The sequence below is a fragment of the Centropristis striata genome, chromosome 7 (genome assembly GCF_030273125.1).
Source record: "Centropristis striata isolate RG_2023a ecotype Rhode Island chromosome 7, C.striata_1.0, whole genome shotgun sequence".
In the NCBI taxonomy this organism is placed as follows: Eukaryota; Metazoa; Chordata; class Actinopteri; order Perciformes; family Serranidae; genus Centropristis; species Centropristis striata.
In genome coordinates, this window is record NC_081523.1 from 39,682,114 (window position 1) to 39,702,746 (window position 20,633).

The 20,633-nt window shown below is 36.7% G+C and overlaps 1 protein-coding gene across 1 annotated transcript; it reads right to left on the minus strand.

The window, feature by feature from the left end:
- Window positions 1–14,695: 14,695 nt before the first annotated feature.
- LOC131975195 (uncharacterized) lies at window positions 14,696–19,934 on the minus strand. Its single transcript, XM_059337786.1, has 7 exons — window positions 19,761–19,934; window positions 17,886–18,050; window positions 16,203–16,258; window positions 15,711–15,773; window positions 15,238–15,297; window positions 15,029–15,160; window positions 14,696–14,938 (listed from the first exon to the last, which is right to left on the minus strand). The coding sequence occupies exons 1-7, from the start codon at window positions 19,849–19,851 to the stop codon at window positions 14,918–14,920; spliced, it is 588 nt and encodes a 195-aa protein (XP_059193769.1). The 5' UTR covers window positions 19,852–19,934; the 3' UTR covers window positions 14,696–14,917.
- Window positions 19,935–20,633: the final 699 nt, after the last annotated feature.

A 20,633-nucleotide genomic window follows, 5' to 3' on the forward strand; every position in this document is an offset into this window, starting at 1 on the left:
TGTGAGTCAGAGGATAGATTTTAAAATCTTACTGCTGGTCTACAAAGCTCTGAATGGTCTCGGACCAAACTACATGCTTGATCTGCTCCCTCTCTATGAAGCATCCAGACCCCTTAGGTCATCTGGAACTGGCTTGTTGTGTGTCCCAAGAACAAGAACTAAGCGGGGTGAGGCAGCTTTCAGATATTATGCTCCTCACCTGTGGAGCAAACTACCTGTCGATCTGAGGTCTGCCCAAACGGTCAACTCCTTTAAATCAGGACTAAAAACACTATTGTTTACTGCAGCGTACTCTTAACTTTAACACTTATCTGCTCTACTCTACTGCCCTTACTTTTAGCTATGCAATGTTTGACTTGTGCTTTTTATTATTTTATCTCTTTTCTTATCCTGCTGTACCTTATTTTATCTTATTTTTATTTTTATTTCTATTTCCCTGTTTTAATTGACTGTTTTTACTGTTTTAAATTGTGTCTTGCTGTTTAAATGTGTATGTAAAGCACTTTGAATTACCTTGTGTTGAATTGTGCTATACAAATAAACTTGCCTTGCCTTGCCTGCCTATTCTCCCCCATCAGTTAGTTAGCCGTGAGCTACAGCGTGGGTATTTTAAGCCTATGTTTGTTGGAGGGATGGACAGAAAGATGATGACCAATCAGACTGATCTCAAATGTTTATATGTTCAGATTTGAATGCGTAATGATGCTAAGGAGTATGAATTTTGATGCTCAGTTGTGTTCATCAACAGGAGGTTTGAATTTGCTATGTGCATATTGGATAGAAATAGACAGCTTTACTTTAATTGACATGCAAGTGAAAGTGCAAGTGCGTCAAAGATCAGTGCATGCACACGGCCGTGATACAGAACGGCCATGGTATGTGGTCTTGAGCTGCATGCACAGCTGTTGTGTCCTCTTGCTAGTTGGCTTTTGTGTCTGTATATGTGTGTTTGTGTGTATGTGATTGTCCACTGGCCAGGTGGCGACAAGGAAAGAAACTCTCTAAATCTAAAAATCTTAATAAACTGTTAAGTGAGTGGAGATTCTGAAAAGATCATCAGAACAGACATACAGTATAAGTGTTTGTTACAAACTGTGGTTGATTAGTTTTAAATATATACCAAAGAAAGAGGATCTAATGAATGATATTATTGATTGTGCTTCGATAATATCATTGCATTATGGGAAATGTAGGCTTGTCAGTTTTTCACCTTTTTAATCCTTTGATGCACAACATGGGTCCAAAGTGATATCTTTGCAATAAATTAAATTCATTATTGCAGGTTTTCCTCAAATAACTTGTTTTATTATAATAATATTATTATTTGGTGGCTCTAATAAGTCTCAAATGTTAAAATATGTGATTTTCCAATGTAATCTGGTGGTTCGAACAACTCTTTTAAAGTTAAACCTTCAAAATAAGACAAACATAGTTACACATATACTCACATTGTTAATGTAGTGTATCACTTTTTGTATCACTATGGTTCTAATGCACAAGGTCATTTTTGACCCATGTGTGTAAACTTGATGTAATAATAAAAAAACTATTTTTCTTCATAAAGTATGAAAGAAATAATGGATATAATGATCTGTTGTAATAAAATAAAAAGATATTCACACAGCCAGCATGAAATAACATGGGAAATGAATGCAGGTAATTTTGGACCCATGTTGTGCATTAAAACGTGTTTATATGTTGTGCATCAAAGGGTTAAATCTGTCTCTTTCAAGTCCAGCATTATGGAATTACAACACAAAGTGACTGGAGTTCCCTTTTTGGCTCTTCAAATAAACTCCAGTGTACATGCCTGTTGGAACTGGTTCCCATTGGCTGTTATGAAAATCGTCACAACAAACCATATTGATCCCACAGTGCAATATCACCAAAACTGTCCAAGGAATCATTTAATTGTCAATCAATTTAACTTCACATTTACAACTCCTGGTTCGTCTGTATTAAACCAGTAGTTGCTCTTTAGTTCTTGTTCTTTTTGGATACCGATTCATTTTTTCCCCTCTTTGTCTGGACCAAATGAACTGAACAACAGGTGTGACAGCAACTGTAAATTAAAACTTGTCTGTATAATATTGACACTTTCTGGTAAATCAGTAGTTTTAGTGTTAAAGCTTAACTTGTCAGTAACCTGAACAGAATTGTGAAAATGACTTTTTTCTCTTATACCAAAGATTCTTAACCTGACAGTCAAACATGGATGAATGGTGATGAGTAAATAGCATAAAGAGAAAAACTTAATTTAAGACACATTTGTATGATATTTAAGCAACAATAAATCCAAATCTTTAGGTGATGAAATGATCTTTGCTGAACCATACAGCTGGGTAAACAAATTCCATCATCTGGAACAATACATAATGATCGTGGGGGATTTTGCGGAAACACCATGTCAAGAATTTACTAGAAAGAGACGAGTGTACACAGAGGAAGGTCAGCAGGGAGGCGGGGAGGCACAAGCAGCATCTGAGGTCTACGAGTCGCCCTCATGTCGTTGTTTTGCTTGGACGGTGAATTTCACCATGCTCACATTCTTACTTTGTACATGCAGTGTAAGATCATCAGAGAAAAAAAAAAGGCTTTCAATTGCACATATGTGCTGGCAGACAGCTACATGCCTCATATGGATCGATTTACAGAGGCCTCTAATATAAGAGAAATTACTACTGGCTGGGATATCAAAGAACCATCACAAAATAGTCAAATTTTAGTCAAATGTGGCAAGAACAAGAGTGTCATTTATACATTTAAAACATGATCCAGTGCAAGGATCCTTTTATTGGTAATTTTGTGTCTTTTTTTAGTAATTTTGTGTCTTTTTTTTATCATTTTGTGGTCAATTTGTGTCTTTTTTGGTAATTTTGTGTCTTTTTTGATCATTTTGTGGTCAATTTGTGTCTTTTTTGGTAATTTTGTTTCCTTTTCTTGGTAATTTTGTGTCTTTTTTTAGTCATTTTGTGTCTTTTTGGTAATTTTGTGTCTTTTCTGGTCATTTTGTGTCTTTTTTGATCATTTTGTGGTCAATTTGTGTATTTTGTGGTCATTTTGTTTCCTTTTTTTGGGTGATCTGAACTGTGTGTGTGAGATTCCACTTCTCTGATTTTCTAGATGAAAGACAAACGGAAGCTTATATATTGTGTTAAAAACATGACCCAGTGCAAGGATCATTCAAATTAAACAGAAGAAACATACAGTATGTCAAAGGAAGGATGTTGTGTGTTAAATGAAAGTCACTTCCTGACTCATTCACTGTACCTCAACATGCACCCCTGCACTATGTGATCACTTAAGTCTGACATGGTGACCCATCCCGTATGGTACATACCACATCTGTCTGTTGCCCCTCCACAGCCAGCTCCATGTGAAGAGTATCCTGCAGCCAAAGGCAGCCCAGCACACAGGTTAATATAATCCACATGTCTGCAGCATATCCTCTCTTACTGCAGCTGTTCCCGAGTCAAGCAGAGCCCAGAGCCCATATGCAGTCCACTGGTCTGGCCACAGCAGAAGCTCCAGGCTTTCCCCTCCTCCATATGTACATCATAGAGCCAACAGAGACACACCCAGGACTGTGTTGTCATACACACCACACTACATAATACCATACCCCAAGCTATCCACTCAGCCCTGAGGCGGCTGCATGCTTATCTCCTGTACACAAGAAAGATACTGCTGCTGTCACATCAAAGCCCCTTGGTGTACTGTTATCTCTATCACAAAGAGGAATTTTAAAAGAATTTCCCCCATTGGCATCTTTCCATGTAAGTTAAAATCAAATAATGCATTACCCACTACATGATCAGAAGGTGAAAAGATACAGGTAAAGAGAAATGGAATGTAAAGTTAAACAGAATAGCATCAGTTGGAAATGTTTGAACCACCTCAACTGGCTCCTTTGAACGTAAAAGGAGAAGTGGTTCTACTCAGAGCTCCCTCCAGATGTCTCTATAAGGCTGAGCCCATATGTAACATAGTTAATCAGGTCATTTATAATGTGATTCCACTTGCCATCTCTGAATAACCATGGGTATTGAACGCAGCACCCCTGGGGTTTAGTGTCGTGCACCCCGGGGCAACATGATCTCACAGAAATCCGTGAAATAGCCACGGTTTTCGCTTAACTCAAAATCCGTGGAATAGCCACGGAATCGCTCAAATTTCCGTGAAACTGACACGGATTTCGCTACAATGCAAGTTAATGACAGTCATATCCCGTGGCTATTCCAACATACAAAGTGATTATGTACATTCACTGAGTGAATATTTAGAAAATAAAACATATATTTCTCGCTAGAAATGTGATCAAAATCCATTTTTATGCAGAAACTAAGTCAAAATATTGATTTTTCACTAAAAATGAGAGAACTGTCCGCCATGTTTTTTGTTCTGACCGCCGGGACCTTGAAAGTCACGTGACTTGGAACAAACCAATAGCCACGGGATATGACTGTCATTAACTTGCATTGTAGCAAAATCCGTGTCAGTTTCACGGAAATTTGAGCGATTCCGTGGCTATTCCACGGATTTTGAGTTAAGCGAAATCCGTGGCTATTTCACGGATTTCTGTGAGACCAGGTTGCCTGGGGGCAGCTGCATTCGGACCTTGTGGCTTAATGGTATGGTTACGGGCTATGAGCTCCGTCTTTTAAAAAAAAATATTAATTACTTTAATTTCACTTTATTTTAGTAGAAAGTTGACAGTGTCTTTTAATTTTATATTTTTCAGAGGGATGCACCTAATGTTATTGTCTCCTACCAGGTATGATTTTTGTATTTTGTGGTGATTGTAATTAGCAATTGCGGCATTCAGACCTTGTGGCTTAATGAGGGATGCACCTGATGTTACTGTCTGTTACCAGAATAAATGGCTGGATGCCGATCAAATGTCCTCGCTTCAACCGTAAATGACACAACGCACGAGAGAGAGAGAGTACTAAGCCTCTACACATACACCCTACGAAGAAACCAACCTGGTCTCACAGGAATCCGAGAAATAGCCACGGATTTGCTTAACTCAAAATCCGTGGAATAGCCACGGAATAACTCAAATTTCCGTGAAACTGACACGGATTTGGCTACAATGCAAGTTAATGACAGTCATATCCCGTGGCTATTCCAACATACAAAGTGATTATGTACATTCACTGAGTGAATATTTAGAAAATAAAACATATATTTCTCGCTAGAAATGTGATCAAAATATTGATTTTTTTTCACTAAAAATGAGAGAACTGGCCGCCATGTTTTTTGTTCTGACCGCCGGGACCTCGAAAGTCACGTGACTTGGAACAAACCAATAGGAAAAAATATCCATGGAATAACCATGGGATATGTCATTAACTTGCATTATAGCGACATCCGTGTCAGTTTCACGGAAATTTGAGTGATTCCGTGGCTATTCCACGGATTTTGAGTTAAGCGAATCCGTGGCTATTTCACGGATTCCTGTGAGACCAGGTTCGAAGAAACATAATTTCAGCCAGTTGAATCTGTGATTTAATTCTTTGGGTCACTACCCAAAGCTCATGACCATAGTTGAGGATTGGAACATAGGTGGACTGGTAAATTGAGAGTTTCACCAGTCCGGTACAATGTCTGCATCACTGCTGACGCTGCACCAAACCGCCTGTCCATCTCACTCTCCATCTACCTTCAAGAAGACCCCAAGATACTTAAACTCCTTCACTTTTTCGTCGACCGTTTTTTGGCAGAGAACCATGGCCTCAGACTTGGCGGTAATGACTCTCATCCACATTTTATTGTTGGGTCTGTAACTTGCTGTCATGACAGCATATTGAGACAGTGGAATTAAAGAGAATATGATATGACTCTACTACTTTAAATATGAAACATGCTTTGTCAAAACTGAAAATATATGGACAACAAAAGTGTTTGCAAGATTGTAAATTGTCTTATAATGCAACAGGCTCTGACTGAATTGCATCCTACTTTTGAATTTTAAAACAAATAAATAAAACTGACTAAAAAAGGGTTAATGAGAGTATCATATATCAGAGAGTATTATGTGATCTGAAGGCTAAGTAAGTTCTGCCAAAGTTTAGTTTGAACATTACAGATAGCATATGTTGACACTGACATGAATGTTCAGTCTTGATCTGCCCAGATGCTGTTACTTGGACTATTCTACACTCAGTAAGGGATTCAAACAATATAGTTGCATAAAACTTTTAGGTGTTGATTGTGGTTAAATCTTCTATGTGAAGGAGAAAGTTTTGTTGATGAAGTTTTGTAGCTTTTGCTTATGTAGTTACAATATATGACACACTTTGGTGGAACAGCCATCTTCACCATAGCGAAGATGTAATTACCACATATCTCACGTTAGCTAGTTCACACACAATCAGACATATTACCAACTCTTTTATAATAAAACAGCTACATTCCTGAATGATGCACTAGATCAGCCATTCTCAACCTTGGGGTCGGACCCCAATTGGGGTCGCGAGATGATTTCTGGGGGTCGCCAAATCATTTTGGAAGCCAGCTCTGTCTCCACTGTGTTAAAGTGTTCATGTGATAATGTGTTTTAGTCTTTTTGGTCATTTAATGTCTTTTTTTTTTTGTCATTTTGTGTGTTATTTGGTAATTTTGTGTCTTTTTTTAAATCATTTTGTGGTCAATTTGTGTCTTTTTTTAGTCATTTTGTGTCTCTTTTGGTCATTTTGTGTCTTTTTTGATCATTTTGTGGTCAATTTGTGTCTTTTTTGGTCATTTTGTTTCCTTTTCTTGGTAATTTTGTGTCTTTTTTTAGTCATTCTGTGTCTTTTTGGTCATTTTGTGTCTTTTCTGGTAATTTTGTGTCTTTTTTGATCATTTTGTGGTCAATTTGTGTGTTTTTGGTCATTTTGTTTCCTTTTTTTTGGTCATTTTGTTTCTTTTTTGGGTGATCTGAACTGTGCATGTGAGATTCTGTTGAATGAGCGGGGGTCACGGACAACATGCATGTTAAATTGGGGGTCGCGACTCAAAAAGGTTGAGAACTACTGCACTAGATGACTCTTTCCAACTATGTTTTCTTCATGGTTTACTTTTTTTGTGTGTTTATGGAGCCAGAAACAATGCAGAGGTTAGTTTGGACTATAAACTCAAACATACAATCACAGTTACTTTCGACACTGTGCAACCTTACAGTTGATCTTTTTTTTCTACAATTAAATGCTGAATAAAAGACCCCATACCCTACTTGATGTAATGTTCTCACCACTTTCCACTCCTTCTCTGATTTTCTAGATGAAAGCCAAACGGAAGCTTATATATTGTGTTAAAGCCCTTCAAATAAACAGCTTTAAGTCCTATCACAAATATACACAGTCTAACCATGACAGGGCCACTAGAACTATAGGATAACTCTGTCAACACCAGCCATACTAAGTCCAATGTATATGACATGTGGTTTCTGTTAAAAATTTGCAGCTAGGACACGATCAGGATCCCTCGGGGAAAGTTTACATCGGGTGTGAAAAGGATGTGGACTCTATGACAGCTTACATGATATTATATGTACCAAATTCCAGGCCACAGAGTACGATCTGAGGTCTCACTGAGCTGAGGTCTGAGATGATATGGTGACATGCTCTTCCTCAGTCACAATAGAGACCGGCATGGTTCCTGCATGTAGTTGGAGGAACCTGGTTCGTTTTCTAAATGCATTCATTCATTCATTATCCTAAACCACTAACCAAGCTCAGGTTGCACGGGTGTTACGATCTCCTATGCTCACACCTCAGACATATTAAACCTGTAGCAGACATTACTTCATTTGAAGTGTTTGCCAGCCCAAAAAGGTTGGGAACCACTGGACTGAATTCTTATCCAACAGCCATCTGACTGAACTAAACCACATCTTGCTGATCAGACTGTAGCAAGCTGGAATTCTGTAACTAAACTATATACATTATGTATCAAGTTGGTCTGGTGAGCCAATGATCAGTAATGGGTGAAATAAAGGAAAAAAATATAGATCCAGGTCTCCAATTTGGCAGCGTTACTCAGTCAGGTGGGGGCTTAAAGGCCAGGGCTGAGGAGCTTCAAGCTATCAGCTTCTATATCATTATATGGATTGTGTTCCTGCAAAAGCAAATTCACACTCACAAAGAATAGTTTGGATAATTAAGTATTGAATCAGGGCAGAAATTCACCTATAGTGGGAACAAAGCCAAGAACATTGCAAGGTAAACTTTTGCAGCATGTGAAAGAAAGAAATTGGACACATCTGAATGAAACACAATTTCACGAGTGTGAGACAAAATCTGCAATTAATAACGCTCACTCACAGTGGGATTGGTTGTGAAATAGATCAGTGTTTTAAAATGTTCTTTCTGGAGGGCTGATGTCTGATACAGATGTGCCTCAATTCGCAGTGAATGGATCCACTCTGACCTCCAGCTAAATGTATATCTCTTGCAATCTCCACTCAACATCATGCCATGGTTCCAATATGTATCACCAACAGTGTTGTGCAAGTTACTGATAATTAGTAATTAATAACAATTACTAGTTACTTCAGTCTGTTTAGTTCTTCCCCTTTTACATACTGTGGAGCAGACAGATGGGGGTTAAAGGCGAGCCTCGGCTGTCTGGATGGAGCAGCGGCGGCAGCTCCTACACGGTTAGCGTTAGCGTCTTTAGCACCTAGCTTTGTGGTAGCGTAATGTTTTGCAAGGTGCTTCTGAAGGGAGCGTGTCTATGTTCCAAGGTTATTGTAGTTAACGAAAACTAACGAAATAACGAAAACTAGAATTGAAAAAACATTTTCGTTAACTGAAATAAAAATAAAAACTAGAGTTTTAAAAAACCCGATAACTAACTGAAACTGTACTGTGTGGTTACAAAACTAACTAAAACTAACTAAGATTATAGTGAAAATGTGCTTAGTTTTCGTTTTTGTCAACTTTTTTCATTCATAATTCAGTGTTTCTATTTGAACATGCAACATATGGTAAATATGTTTACTGAGACTGGGATGTCTACACTCCAACCAAACATTAAAAACACCCAGAACTGTAAGAGTTAATAACCTTATTGGTGCTGAGATGATAAACCAAAGGAAATAAAGACAAAATGTATTATGACCTCTTTGAATCTGGCACCCAACACATAGCCCAATACAAAAAAATAAAACTAACACTAAAACTAATAAAAACTAAACTAAAAGTAAGCATTTTCCAAAACTAAAAACTAAACTAAAACTAGAAAATTCACTCTAAAAACGAACTAAAACTAACTGAATTTGAAAACAAAAATTCACAACGAAATTAAAACTAAAACTAATGAAAAATCCAAAACTATTATAACCTTGCTATGTTCCCCGGGTCCTATGTTCCCCTCTTTGTATGAGGCTGGGGAACATCGGACCCTTTTTGGGAAAAACTGGGAACATAGGACGCGGGGAACATAGGGATGACCCCCTTCTGAAGATTAGAATTGCTAACCTGTAATGTGGATAAAGTTTTTGAGCCTTCACATAGACCAGTAGTTCTCAACCTTTTTAAGTCGCGACCCCCAATTTAACATGCATGTTGTCCGTGACCCCCACTCACTGAACACAATCTCACAGTTCAGATCATACAAACTTAGTTGATACAACACATGACAAATAATGAAGCACAAAAAAGAAACTAAATGACCAAAAAAAATACACAAATTGACCACAAAATTATCAAAAATAGACACAGAATGACCAAAAAAGACACAAAATGACCAAAAAAGACACAGAATGACCAAAATGATTTGGCGAACCCCAGAAATCATCTCGCGACCCCAAGGTTGAGAATAGCTGACATAGACAACCTCTCATCACTATATTCTTATCTTTGATCTCGAAGAGCAAATAATTTCCGTTTTTCCATTTCTGAAAGCAGCTCATGTCACTGTCAGCCACTGAAGAGAATAATGTTGCAACATATTCGGTTTACTTGTGCCATGCCCACAAATTTGTTAGCTCTTTTCATGTAGGCTAAGGTAACGAACCTATTTAAATTCAAGTAATTGTACCGCCGTTACTAAATATTAGAAGGTAATCAACTACATTACTCATTACAGTAACGGCAATGGATTGTGTTTATTTTTTGGCTTTATTACATCATTATTCCAATTATTCTAATGATATTCTTTTATTGATTGCTAAAAAGATAACTTTATTTTGGCTTAAACCCACCCTTCATTAGTGGTGAGGTATGTTAATGAAAGTGTGTGTGCACAAAATGAAAAAAAATATCACTGTGTTATTATTGTGAAGAAGTATAGTTTTTAACTTGATGGGCCCCTGTAATTAACGAGGTGCTGTACTGAGTTAATTATGAACAGAAGACCTATTTATGACCTACTAGAAGTGTGACGGGGTCGTCTGTGTCTGCAAAAAAAAACCTATGCCTATTATTTTCTCTTTTCTTTTCATTTTGCTATGATTAGGAAAAATATTTTTATTTACAAAAGGGAGGCCCTGCAGAAACATTTTGGGAGCCACATCCAGCCCTTACAAAGTAACACAAAATTATGCATGCAGTATGAATTCTTTATAATAACATTGTGCCTTGAACTTTGACCCTCTCATATATGCCACACACGGGATTGTACTGTATCCAATATACATAGTTTCCATTATGTCACCCTAGGTTTCTGAAGAGCTGAAATGGAGCTTAAAGTGGGAAGGGGGGTGAACTGAATGTAGGAGTAAGCCACTTGTGTTATTTATAGATGTCACGAAATAGGATATTAGCTAAAAAAAAAAGACTAATTTATTTGTGTCAGATGCATCAAACATGTTTATCTTAGCTGTAAAGTTGCACATTTTAACATTGGAGTCTATGGGGATTAACTCTCTTTTGGATCCATCCTCAAGTGGCCAGTCAAGAAACTGCAGTTTTTGGTATTTTTGTATTAGCTTCACTTTTCAGCCCCAGGGTTTGGTCAGAACAGCCAGAAAAGCATGCTGGAAATATCTGTCATACTGAATTTGACATACTACAAGTCTGATTTTAAAAAGCTGCGAAAAACATAATGAAAACATTTTCTGATTTGAAAATAATTTTGACCTACATTCAATTGAAGACAAGTTAAGATATTTCTTGTTTAAACTATTGTTTCTGTAAGCCTTTTCTGAACCTGATGCATTCTGTTTACATTACACACAGCGTCTTCATTTTCTTTCAATTGGGGTTGTATTCATTAGGACATATGAACCTTTTTCATTCTAAGTACTTGTACTATGGTCCCTCCTGTCTAATCAGTGGCACCTGGCGAAGCTACCAAGTGCTTCTCTTCTATCTCCTTCTCAGCCAGCTACTGCAGCAGCATTCACACCTACATGCCTCCTTGACTCATCTTAGTTGACTCCATGGCCTTTAGACCTGACCTACCCAGGAAGTATTTTTATTTGGACCATTTGCACAATGTAGTGACGTAAGTATAGTGATGTACACTACTGGTCAAAAGTTTTAGAACACTCCAATTTCTCCAGAATTTTATTGAAAATGATGCAGTTTAATGTCTCAGTGTACTCTGAAATTAATGCATATAACAAATAAACAATTGAAGTTAAAAAAATAAATCGTAGAATAAATTTAGAAAGGAAAATGTGTTCTAAACTGTTGACTCATTGAAGTAGCACCTTAACAGATAGAACAGCTGAACTCACTCATTCTTTCTACAATGGAAATCAAATATTCTTCAGAAGTTCCCTTAAATGTGGAGCAACTTGTAGGTTGTAAGTGATCAAGAAAAGTTGGGACACCTGTAGGAATTGGTAGCAACTTAGCAACTTTCAAGGCTTGATCAACCTCCGTTGCTGCAGAACTGCTTTAAGTTTTTAACCCATTTCTTGTTCCCTGTAAAAGGCCTTTTTGTATCATTCTGGGGTTTCAGGGGAACATAGGCAAAAAAACGGGGATCATAGGACCTATTTTCTAAAAAAGCTAGGACCCGGGGAACATAGGGATGACCCCCAGTAAATGTAATGTTATCTTGGCCTCCAGTGATCACTTATCAGTGCATTTTATCCCTAAGTATGTTACTTCACTTTCCACAGTTAGCTTTATACATATAGAATTTACTGTGTTTTTAGCATTTTTCATAAATTTTATAGTCGCCTCTGTCTTAAAACACTGAGGTTAGCCAGTCAGCTAGCCTAGCTGGCTACAAAAATGAAGAAAAAAAACCATCAGGTTTATGAGGACTGTGTGTTTAGCTCAGTCTTTACTTTCCATCAGTTCGTTTTTATTTCTCCTCAGTGAGCTTTCCAAAAAAATTACATCAGTTTGTACCAGACTTTGACACATTGGTCCCTGGTCTCACACTGCCACCTGCTGTCCAAAGATATATAGAACATTAGTTATCTAGACTGAAGTCAAACTACTTCTGCAGAAATAAACATTTATGCAAACATTAAATGCAGATGTCATCTGAGCTCTACCATCAAATAAAAATGCTTACTTTCACACAAATATCACATTAAATGTGCTTCACACACACTTTCACACCTTCAGTGACACACTCACACTAAAACACAGCAACAGCAACAGAGATGACAGGGGAAGGTACAGAAATGGTTTAACCCAGTAGTTCTCAACCTTTTTGAGTCGTGACCCCCAATTTAACATGCATGTTGTCCGTGACCCCCGCTCACTGAACAGAATCTCACACGCACAGTTCAGATCACCCAAAAAAGAAAAAAAATGACCAAAAAAAGGAAACAAAATGACCAAAAAAGACACGAATGGACCACAAAATTATCAAAAAAGACACAAAATGACCTATAAAGACACAAAATGACCAAAAAAGACACAAAATGACCAGAAAAGACACAAAATGACCAAAAAAAGACACAAAATGACCAAAAAAAGAAACAAAATGACTAAAAGAAGACAAATTGACAAAAAAACACACAAAATGACCCAAAAAAGAAACAAAATTACCCAAAAAAGACACAAAATTACTAAAAAAAAGACACAAAATGACCTAAAAAGACACAAAATGGCCTAAAAAGACACAAAATGACCCAAAAAAGAAACAAAATTACCCAAAAAAGAAACAAAATTACCCAAAAAAGACACAAAATGACTAAAAAAAAGACACAAAATGACCTAAAAAGACACAAAATGACAAAAAAAGACACAAAATTACCCAAAAAAGACACAAAACGACCAAAAAGACATTAAATTACCAAAAAGACTAAAACACATTAACACATGAACACTTTAACACAGTGGAGACAGAGCTGACTTCCAAAATGATTTGGTGACCCCCAGAAATCATCTCACGACCCCAATTTGGGTCCCGACCCCACGGTTGAGAACAGCTGGCCTAAGCAAAGACATTTTTTCTTCAGCATTTATTAATTCTCTTAATAACAGACTGTACAGGTCTGTAGTATGGTTTTATAATGTGAAGAAGGATACATTATGATTGTCTGAGCCTGTATTTCTGTTGTTCTGAGGGCTCGGGGCTACGTCAGGCAACCTGTGGACCAGAAGACCTCGTGACCTGACAACATATCTGTCACACTCTGACTGATGTGTGAACAGTTATTGTCGGAGCCTCGGGGCACTAGCACAAGTCTCAGCAGTGTATTATTGCAACCACATTTGCTAATCTATCAATCAAATTTTATGAGACTTATAAAATGTCCCATTTTTATTGAGATAAGGTACAGACCGAAGGGTTTTATTGGCAATTTGTGGCATTGTTGTATTGGCAATAAACCCAGGATGATTCAAAAGAGAAAACTTGGTCAGAGAACGCACCACTTACTATAGAAAAAACCTAATGCCATGCAAATGCTGGCAGCTTTTGACATTTGAAATGTTTGAGATGAGACAGGCAATAATCAGCAACTGCTGGAAAAAGGATGGTATGACAATGACTCAAGGTTATAATAGTTTGGGATTTTTCATTAGTTTTAGTTTTAATTTCATTGTGAATTTTTGTTTTCAAATTCAGTTAGTTTTAATTAGTTTTTTTTTTTTTTTTTAAATGTTTTAGTTTAGTTTTTTATCAGTTTTAGTGTTGGCATACTGCTGCTGCTAAATGAGAAGAATCAACACGATGAGTTTTATGGATCCTTACATAGTAAAAGCTTTATTTATGAAAGAGCACGTAAACCTTCTGATGTACAACAACCAACATTTGGTTTAGGTTAAAACATTTGTAAAGGATTAGGCAGGATTGTAATGCTCCCACACAGAAGTTTGTTGTTTCAGGTGAAAGTATTGGTAACACTTTAGATTAGGGAACACATATTCAACATTAATTAATTGCTTATTAGCATGCAAATAAGTAACATATTGGCTTAACACACTGTAAAAAATGTATGTAGATTTTACGGTGAAAAACTGCTAAACCATGACAGTAAAAGACGTAAAATGATAAATGGGTTAATTCAGTTTCAGTAACAATGAAACACCGTAAATGTATATATCAGTCGAAACAATATGTTTTTTTACAGTTTTGTTTTTTGATAAATACATTACTCCACTGTAAAATACAGTAATATGTATTTAATGTAATAATATATACAAGCCACCATAGTAATTTTTGCATTGATCTTTTGTAAAAAATACTTTTACTGTTAAATGTACTAAACATCATAGCTATAACAAAAATATACTGTAATATTTAATCGTAAACTCTTTAATTTATGCAGCATTTATAAAGTATTTTCTTGTCAATTATATGGCAAATCGCGTTTATTTGATGGAAAAACCTTTTATTTATACAGTAAAAATTGAATAAAATAGCTAAATCTTAAACATGAAATCAACAGTGCTAATATCTTTTTACTGTAATATTAAAAAAAGTTCTACCATATTTATTACGATAAAGTTCTGGCAATCAATTCACAGCCTCAACAACCACCATCCACAAATAAACACAAATCATTAACAGTTCATTTGTTCTTCTTTATTTCCTAGAAATACAAAAGCACCAGTTAGTATTAATACATTGCTCCAACAATCAGCATTGACCTCTGACCTCTGACCTCTGACCATGCACCCACCTCTAATTGATGTTGTAGTAATTCAATTTCCAGATCTATCTTCCTGATCTGCCGGCCCACATAAACCATTTCTTGGTCCATTTTTGTTATTTTCTTGACTAAATGAAGCCTGTGCAACTCCTTCACTGGTAACTGGGAAAACACAAGGAAGGCATTACATTGTGCAGTTCCACATGCAGAATTAAACTGGCATTTAGTGAACATCTCACTGTGTCAAGCTGTGCTGCAGGGGTTGATGGAGCCTGCTCCTGGTGATGGCCAGCCATGCTCTTAAAAGAAAAAAAGAAAACAATTGTATATGAATGTGCAAATTCCCCACATTCATCATGTAAATGAGACTACATAGTGGGGCGGATTAGCTCAATATTTTACACCACTTTGTGATAAAAGCATGAAATTTGGTAGATGTGTTGGTGAATATGTTTCAAACAAATCTGGATATTGGACCAACATGAAACAGCAGCTGTAGGGTAGGCAAAGCATTCCACGCCAGTAACCACCGGCGGCCATTTTTAAAAATGGCCGCCACAGCCATCAGAATTTTTTTTGCAATGGCCCAATATCCAGATTCATTAACATGTATTCAGCAATGAGTGTACCAAATTTGATGCTTTTATCACAACATGAACGATTGTTCAGTTAATCCGCCCCACTAACAGTAGCTATCATCCTTATTATTTACCTCTGTAGGCCTCTCCATCTCTGTGGCAGCAGATAATACCTCTTTACTGTCACTATCTTCCTCCTGTGAGGAAGAAAAGCATTGTTTTGATTTACTTTACTAGATTTGCCAAAATCTTGAGTATTAAGTACTTTTGGGCTGTCAGAACTCTCAACACCCACACAGGATAAATTAATTAAAAGGTGCAATAAAACGGACATGTGCAATACAATTGATATGTGCAAAACACTCAATTTACCTAATTTATAAATTATAGCATTTTAAGTAGCCATTTATTTATTTTTATACTTATTTATTACATCACATGTCCTTGTTCTTGTTTTTGTCCTTGTTTAGCTCAGTATTTTAAAAAAATGTTTTTACTCGTGTTGTTTTGTGTTATGATTGTCATAACTATGCACCTTATGCAGTGGCACTTTCAATTTCGTTGTATAGTGAACTATATACTGACAATAAAGACTATTTGATTTAATTTGATTTGATTTGACTTACAACTTTAAGTTCTATTGAGGCAGGAGGCTCAACAATGTGGAGAACACCATCAAAAACTGTAAGAAAGAAAAGAAAGAGGATAGATAACGTGCAACAGGCACAAAAGGCGCTTAGCCCTCTTCACAATGTTATAGTCAGGCGGCTCAGCTAAATAAAGGGGACACACCGGACAAAAGCACCACATTTTTTCCACATACTTCTTCCCCTTCCTGCAGAATGCTGAGGTGAGCTTATATTTTAGAAGAAGGCAATAAAAAACAACACCATGAACACTGAGAGACAGCAAGTGACACACAGCTGTTGTTTGTTTTGTTTTTATTGTTTCTTTGTCTTTCTTCTTCTTTGCTGGGACGGTTAGATTGTATGAATGATAGATTGATTGTAATTCAATGATTGTAAATATTGCTTTCTTTTATTGTTATTAGTTTTTCTTTTCTTAATTCCTTTAAAATTAATAATATAATTATAATTAATTTATTGTAAACATTGCTTTCCTTACTGTTATCTGTTTTTTTTTTTAAACTTCTGACACTTGCCTTGGCAATATGTACAGTGTTACGTCATGCCAATAAAGCCAATTAAATTGAATTGAATTGAAGAAGAAAAGATTACACAGGACACTGGATGAAGACAGCCAGGTCTGGCTTTCTGAGTGAAGCATTCTACTAATCGCGTCAAAAACCTGCAGTGAACTGGTCAGGTGTGGTTGAAAAGGTGAAAGCGGATTCGGTGCAAGGTGCTCATGCAAGAAGCCACACTGGAATTGCAAAGATCTTTGTAGCTGTAAATGTAACAAATTACAAAAGTGAAGCTAATAAAGTTCAATCAAATGTATGCCTGTTATTCATTTTTCAGAATACATGCACTGTATATGACCTATATCAATATATGTCCGACTGCTTAGGAACCTTGAAATTACGTAAAAACATGTAAAAAATGAACGTATCTATTTGATCAAATAATCATCTAGTGATATTCTAAATAGCTTTAAATGATTTTTTGACCCAGAAAATGTATATTTCGACACCAAGATTGACCTTCTAAGTGGCTTGGAAGATATATTGGTTCTCATAGACTTTATATGGGTGCCATCTCCAATCCGCAATCTTGATGAAGTGGCTCCTAATTGAAACCTTTAGTGAACCTATAGTGAAAAAATTTGGTGCTTTTGTCCGGTGTGTCCTAGGGGTGCCCCGATTGCAATTTTCTGGCCAATCACCGATCACCGATTTTTAAAAAGCCTGACCTGCCGATTCCGATTTTGGCCGATACCAATTTTTTTTATAACTCACAGCTGAACCTTCAATGTTTGAATCTTATCTTATTGAAAAACAATAAAACAGCAGTATTTTTCTTCAACAAATAAAGGAAATCAAAATGCCTGAGGTAGTTAATAAAATATTGAACTTAAAATAAATAGCAACAATTTACAGGAAAAACTAACAGAAGAACTGTAACCATAAATAAAGTGTCCTGAGTTTTTGGTTTTCTTATAGTACAACGTACATACAACTAGGGATGGGCATCGATTTTCGAATAGTCATTAAATAATAAAAAAATGATTTAAGTTCACCCCTAGTGTGTCCCCATTCTCCTCAAATCTGGTCCTAAGCCGCCTGACTATTATATTTACTTTTATATATGAAAATATATATACACACACACACACACACAAAAACTCCCATTTTATGTCAGCACCTGTGTCTTGGGGGGTGCCTGGCTCTGATGAGCTGATGCCTTCAGCCACTGGTGTTCCTGTGTTGTGGCTCAGGTCCAGCTCCTCCACATCAGCCAGAGGTGGAGGTGGCCCCGCCCTCGTCTTGCGGGCCTCTGCCTTCCTTCTGTTAGCTGAACAGGTCTCAAATGTTAAACAGGATATTAAACAGGTGGACTTGTGTGTTTAAACAGCATTCTGCTGGGGGGGCCCGTGGGATCCGGTTAGCAGACTTCTAATTAATGATGTTTCACCCCTGCTAACCTAATTTCAGTTAAATAATTTGCTGACTTACGTTACAAACACAAATATAACATTTATTCATAAAGTCACCTTACAAATGCCTGATCCCAATTCCACAGAACTTTGCAACACACTTCTTTTTCCTCCCTGAAATATCCACACATATATGCAAGCACTTATAAATACAAAGTACACACACACTCGCACACACACTCACACACACATACGCATATATATATAATAAAATGATCAATTTATAACAATGAACAATGAAACAATTCTGACCTTTTTTTTTGTTCAAACAATATCTTAATGTACACAAAAGAAACCCAGAATGTGAACATTGTATAATAGTTTAACTCTGTGGAGTCTTATAGTCTATTTTGTCCATTTTTTAATCCTTTTCATGTCTTACATGTCCTTTGTAAGTCATTTTGTGTCTTTTTTGGTCATTTGTGTCTTTATGTGTCTTTTTTTTGGTAATTTTGTGTCTTTTTTGTCATTGGTGTCATTTATGTGTCTGTTTTAGTTATTTTGTGTCTTTTTTTTGGTCATTTTGTGTCTTTTTGTGTCTTTTTTGTGTCTTTTTTTTGGTCATTTTGTGTCTGTTGTTGTGTCTTTTTTGTCATTTTGTGTCTTTTTTGTCATTGGTGTCATTTATGGATCTTTTTTGTGTCTGTTTTAGTTATTTTGTGTCTTTTTTGTCATTGGTGTCATTTATGTGTCTTTTTTGTGTCTTTTTTGTGTCTGTTTTAGTTATTTTGTGTCTTTTTTTGGTCATTTTGTGTCTTTTTGTGTCTTTTTTGTGTCTTTTTGTGTCTTTTTTGTGTCTTTTTTTGGTCATTTTGTGTCTTTTTTGTCATTGGTGTCATTTATGTGTCTTTTTTGTGTCAGTTTTAGTTATTTTGTGTCTTTTTTTGTCATTTTTATGTTTTCTGTGGGGTTTTTTTGGGGGTTATTCTGTCTTCTCATTTTGTGTCCTTTTTGGTCATTTTGTGTCTTTTTCAAGACATTCAAAGATTTTGAATGCTTAAATATCATCTTTGCCATGTGCTAATGTGCCCCTCTGATCAAACACTGGCCTCTCCTTGGCCCCCACAGTAAAATTGGTCTAGAACCGCCACTGTATGTATGGCCACACAATAACCCTCCTCCTACTTGTTAACCATCAGAAATCAATGTTAACAACAACAGGTGTTGTAAATATCTACTTTTTATTTTGATTATTTAACTTATTTTCTGTTTAAGTTGTTTGACCTTTTCTTGTTCTGTGAATAAAAATAAAGTTGTCCTCCAATAGTGTGTAATAATAATATAATAATAATAATAGAAATAACACAAATATAACCATACTTATGCTTTAGAATTCTTAAACCTGCTTATGGCTGATCATACTTGTACATTTATTATAACGTGGATTTATTATAATAATATTTGTCATGTTTCTTTAAAAATATTGTTTATAGTGATCTTAATGTATTTTTTATAGTTACTACAAGCTAAAATAGCCACTGGATGCTTTTTGATTAGTTTATTATGTCAAATTGCCAAGAAATAAAACCATATGATGAGCCTTTAGAATAAAGAAAAATACGCCTTACCTGTCTGAATTATGTTTTTATGTTTCATTTTCACCTGCAACCATGTGCGCCTAATGCCCGTGGGATTACACCTAGATGAAAATAATAACATGTAACTATTATTTCACCTGTAATATTCAAAGCAGATGCGGTTCAATTTTTAATTGGTGAAATAATCCGTCCAAACTTACGCATTGACTCTCTCAGCAATCCTCCTCCAGGCCGCCTCTCTCCCCCTGGAGGCCGTGGCGCTGTTCCCTCCGCCCCGCAGGATCTCCTCATGCTCCCCGTAGGAGCGCGTCAGGATCTCCAGCTCCATTGGTGTAAAGTAGGGCGATCTTTTTTTCCCTGAATACGCCATGGCGACTCTTGGTATCCGTGCGCCATTAATGATGGACCTAGTCCGAGTTGACTGAACCAACTCGGATCAGCTGGAGCCTGATCCAGAGAGCGGGTTTAGTGGGAACATGGAGTTTGTTAACCGTGAAAGGAGGGAAACTGGTTCTGTTCCAGTAACTTGAGCTCTGGCTGCGTTGCCGCGGTAACCGGCTGAGAGCAGCAGGCTTTGTTCAGTAAACTCTGGGTTTCTCTGTCTCCTCCTCCTCCACACACACACCCAATAACACGCCGCTTCAGTTCCTCTTTCATCCACAGCGCATAGAAACATTATCACCAGATTACTGGATGTCGGAGTCGCAATCCGCTTTGGAAATGAGTCTATTTGTCACTCAGAGTCTGTGTCAGATTACCGCTTTTACGCACATCTGTCATGTCCACAAATTAGTTGGCAGGTTTTCTATATAAACCCTCATTCTTCCTGTCACAGGGTGTCCCTTTCTCTGGTCCTATTGATCATTTTGGAAGTCAGCTCTGTCTCCACTGTGTTAAAGTGTT

Excerpts from the sequence above, each read along its gene's own strand:
- LOC131975195 (XM_059337786.1), bottom strand. The coding sequence starts at position 19,851 with ATGTTATTATTTTCATCTAGGTGTAATCCCACGGGCATTAGGCGCACA. Across the intron at positions 15,774-16,202 it reads CCTCAATAGAACTTAAAGTT|GAGGAAGATAGTGACAGTAA; the intron begins GTAAGTCAAATC and ends TCTTCCTCACAG. Across the intron at positions 15,298-15,710 it reads AGATGGAGAGGCCTACAGAG|AGCATGGCTGGCCATCACCA; the intron begins GTAAATAATAAG and ends TTTTCTTTTAAG.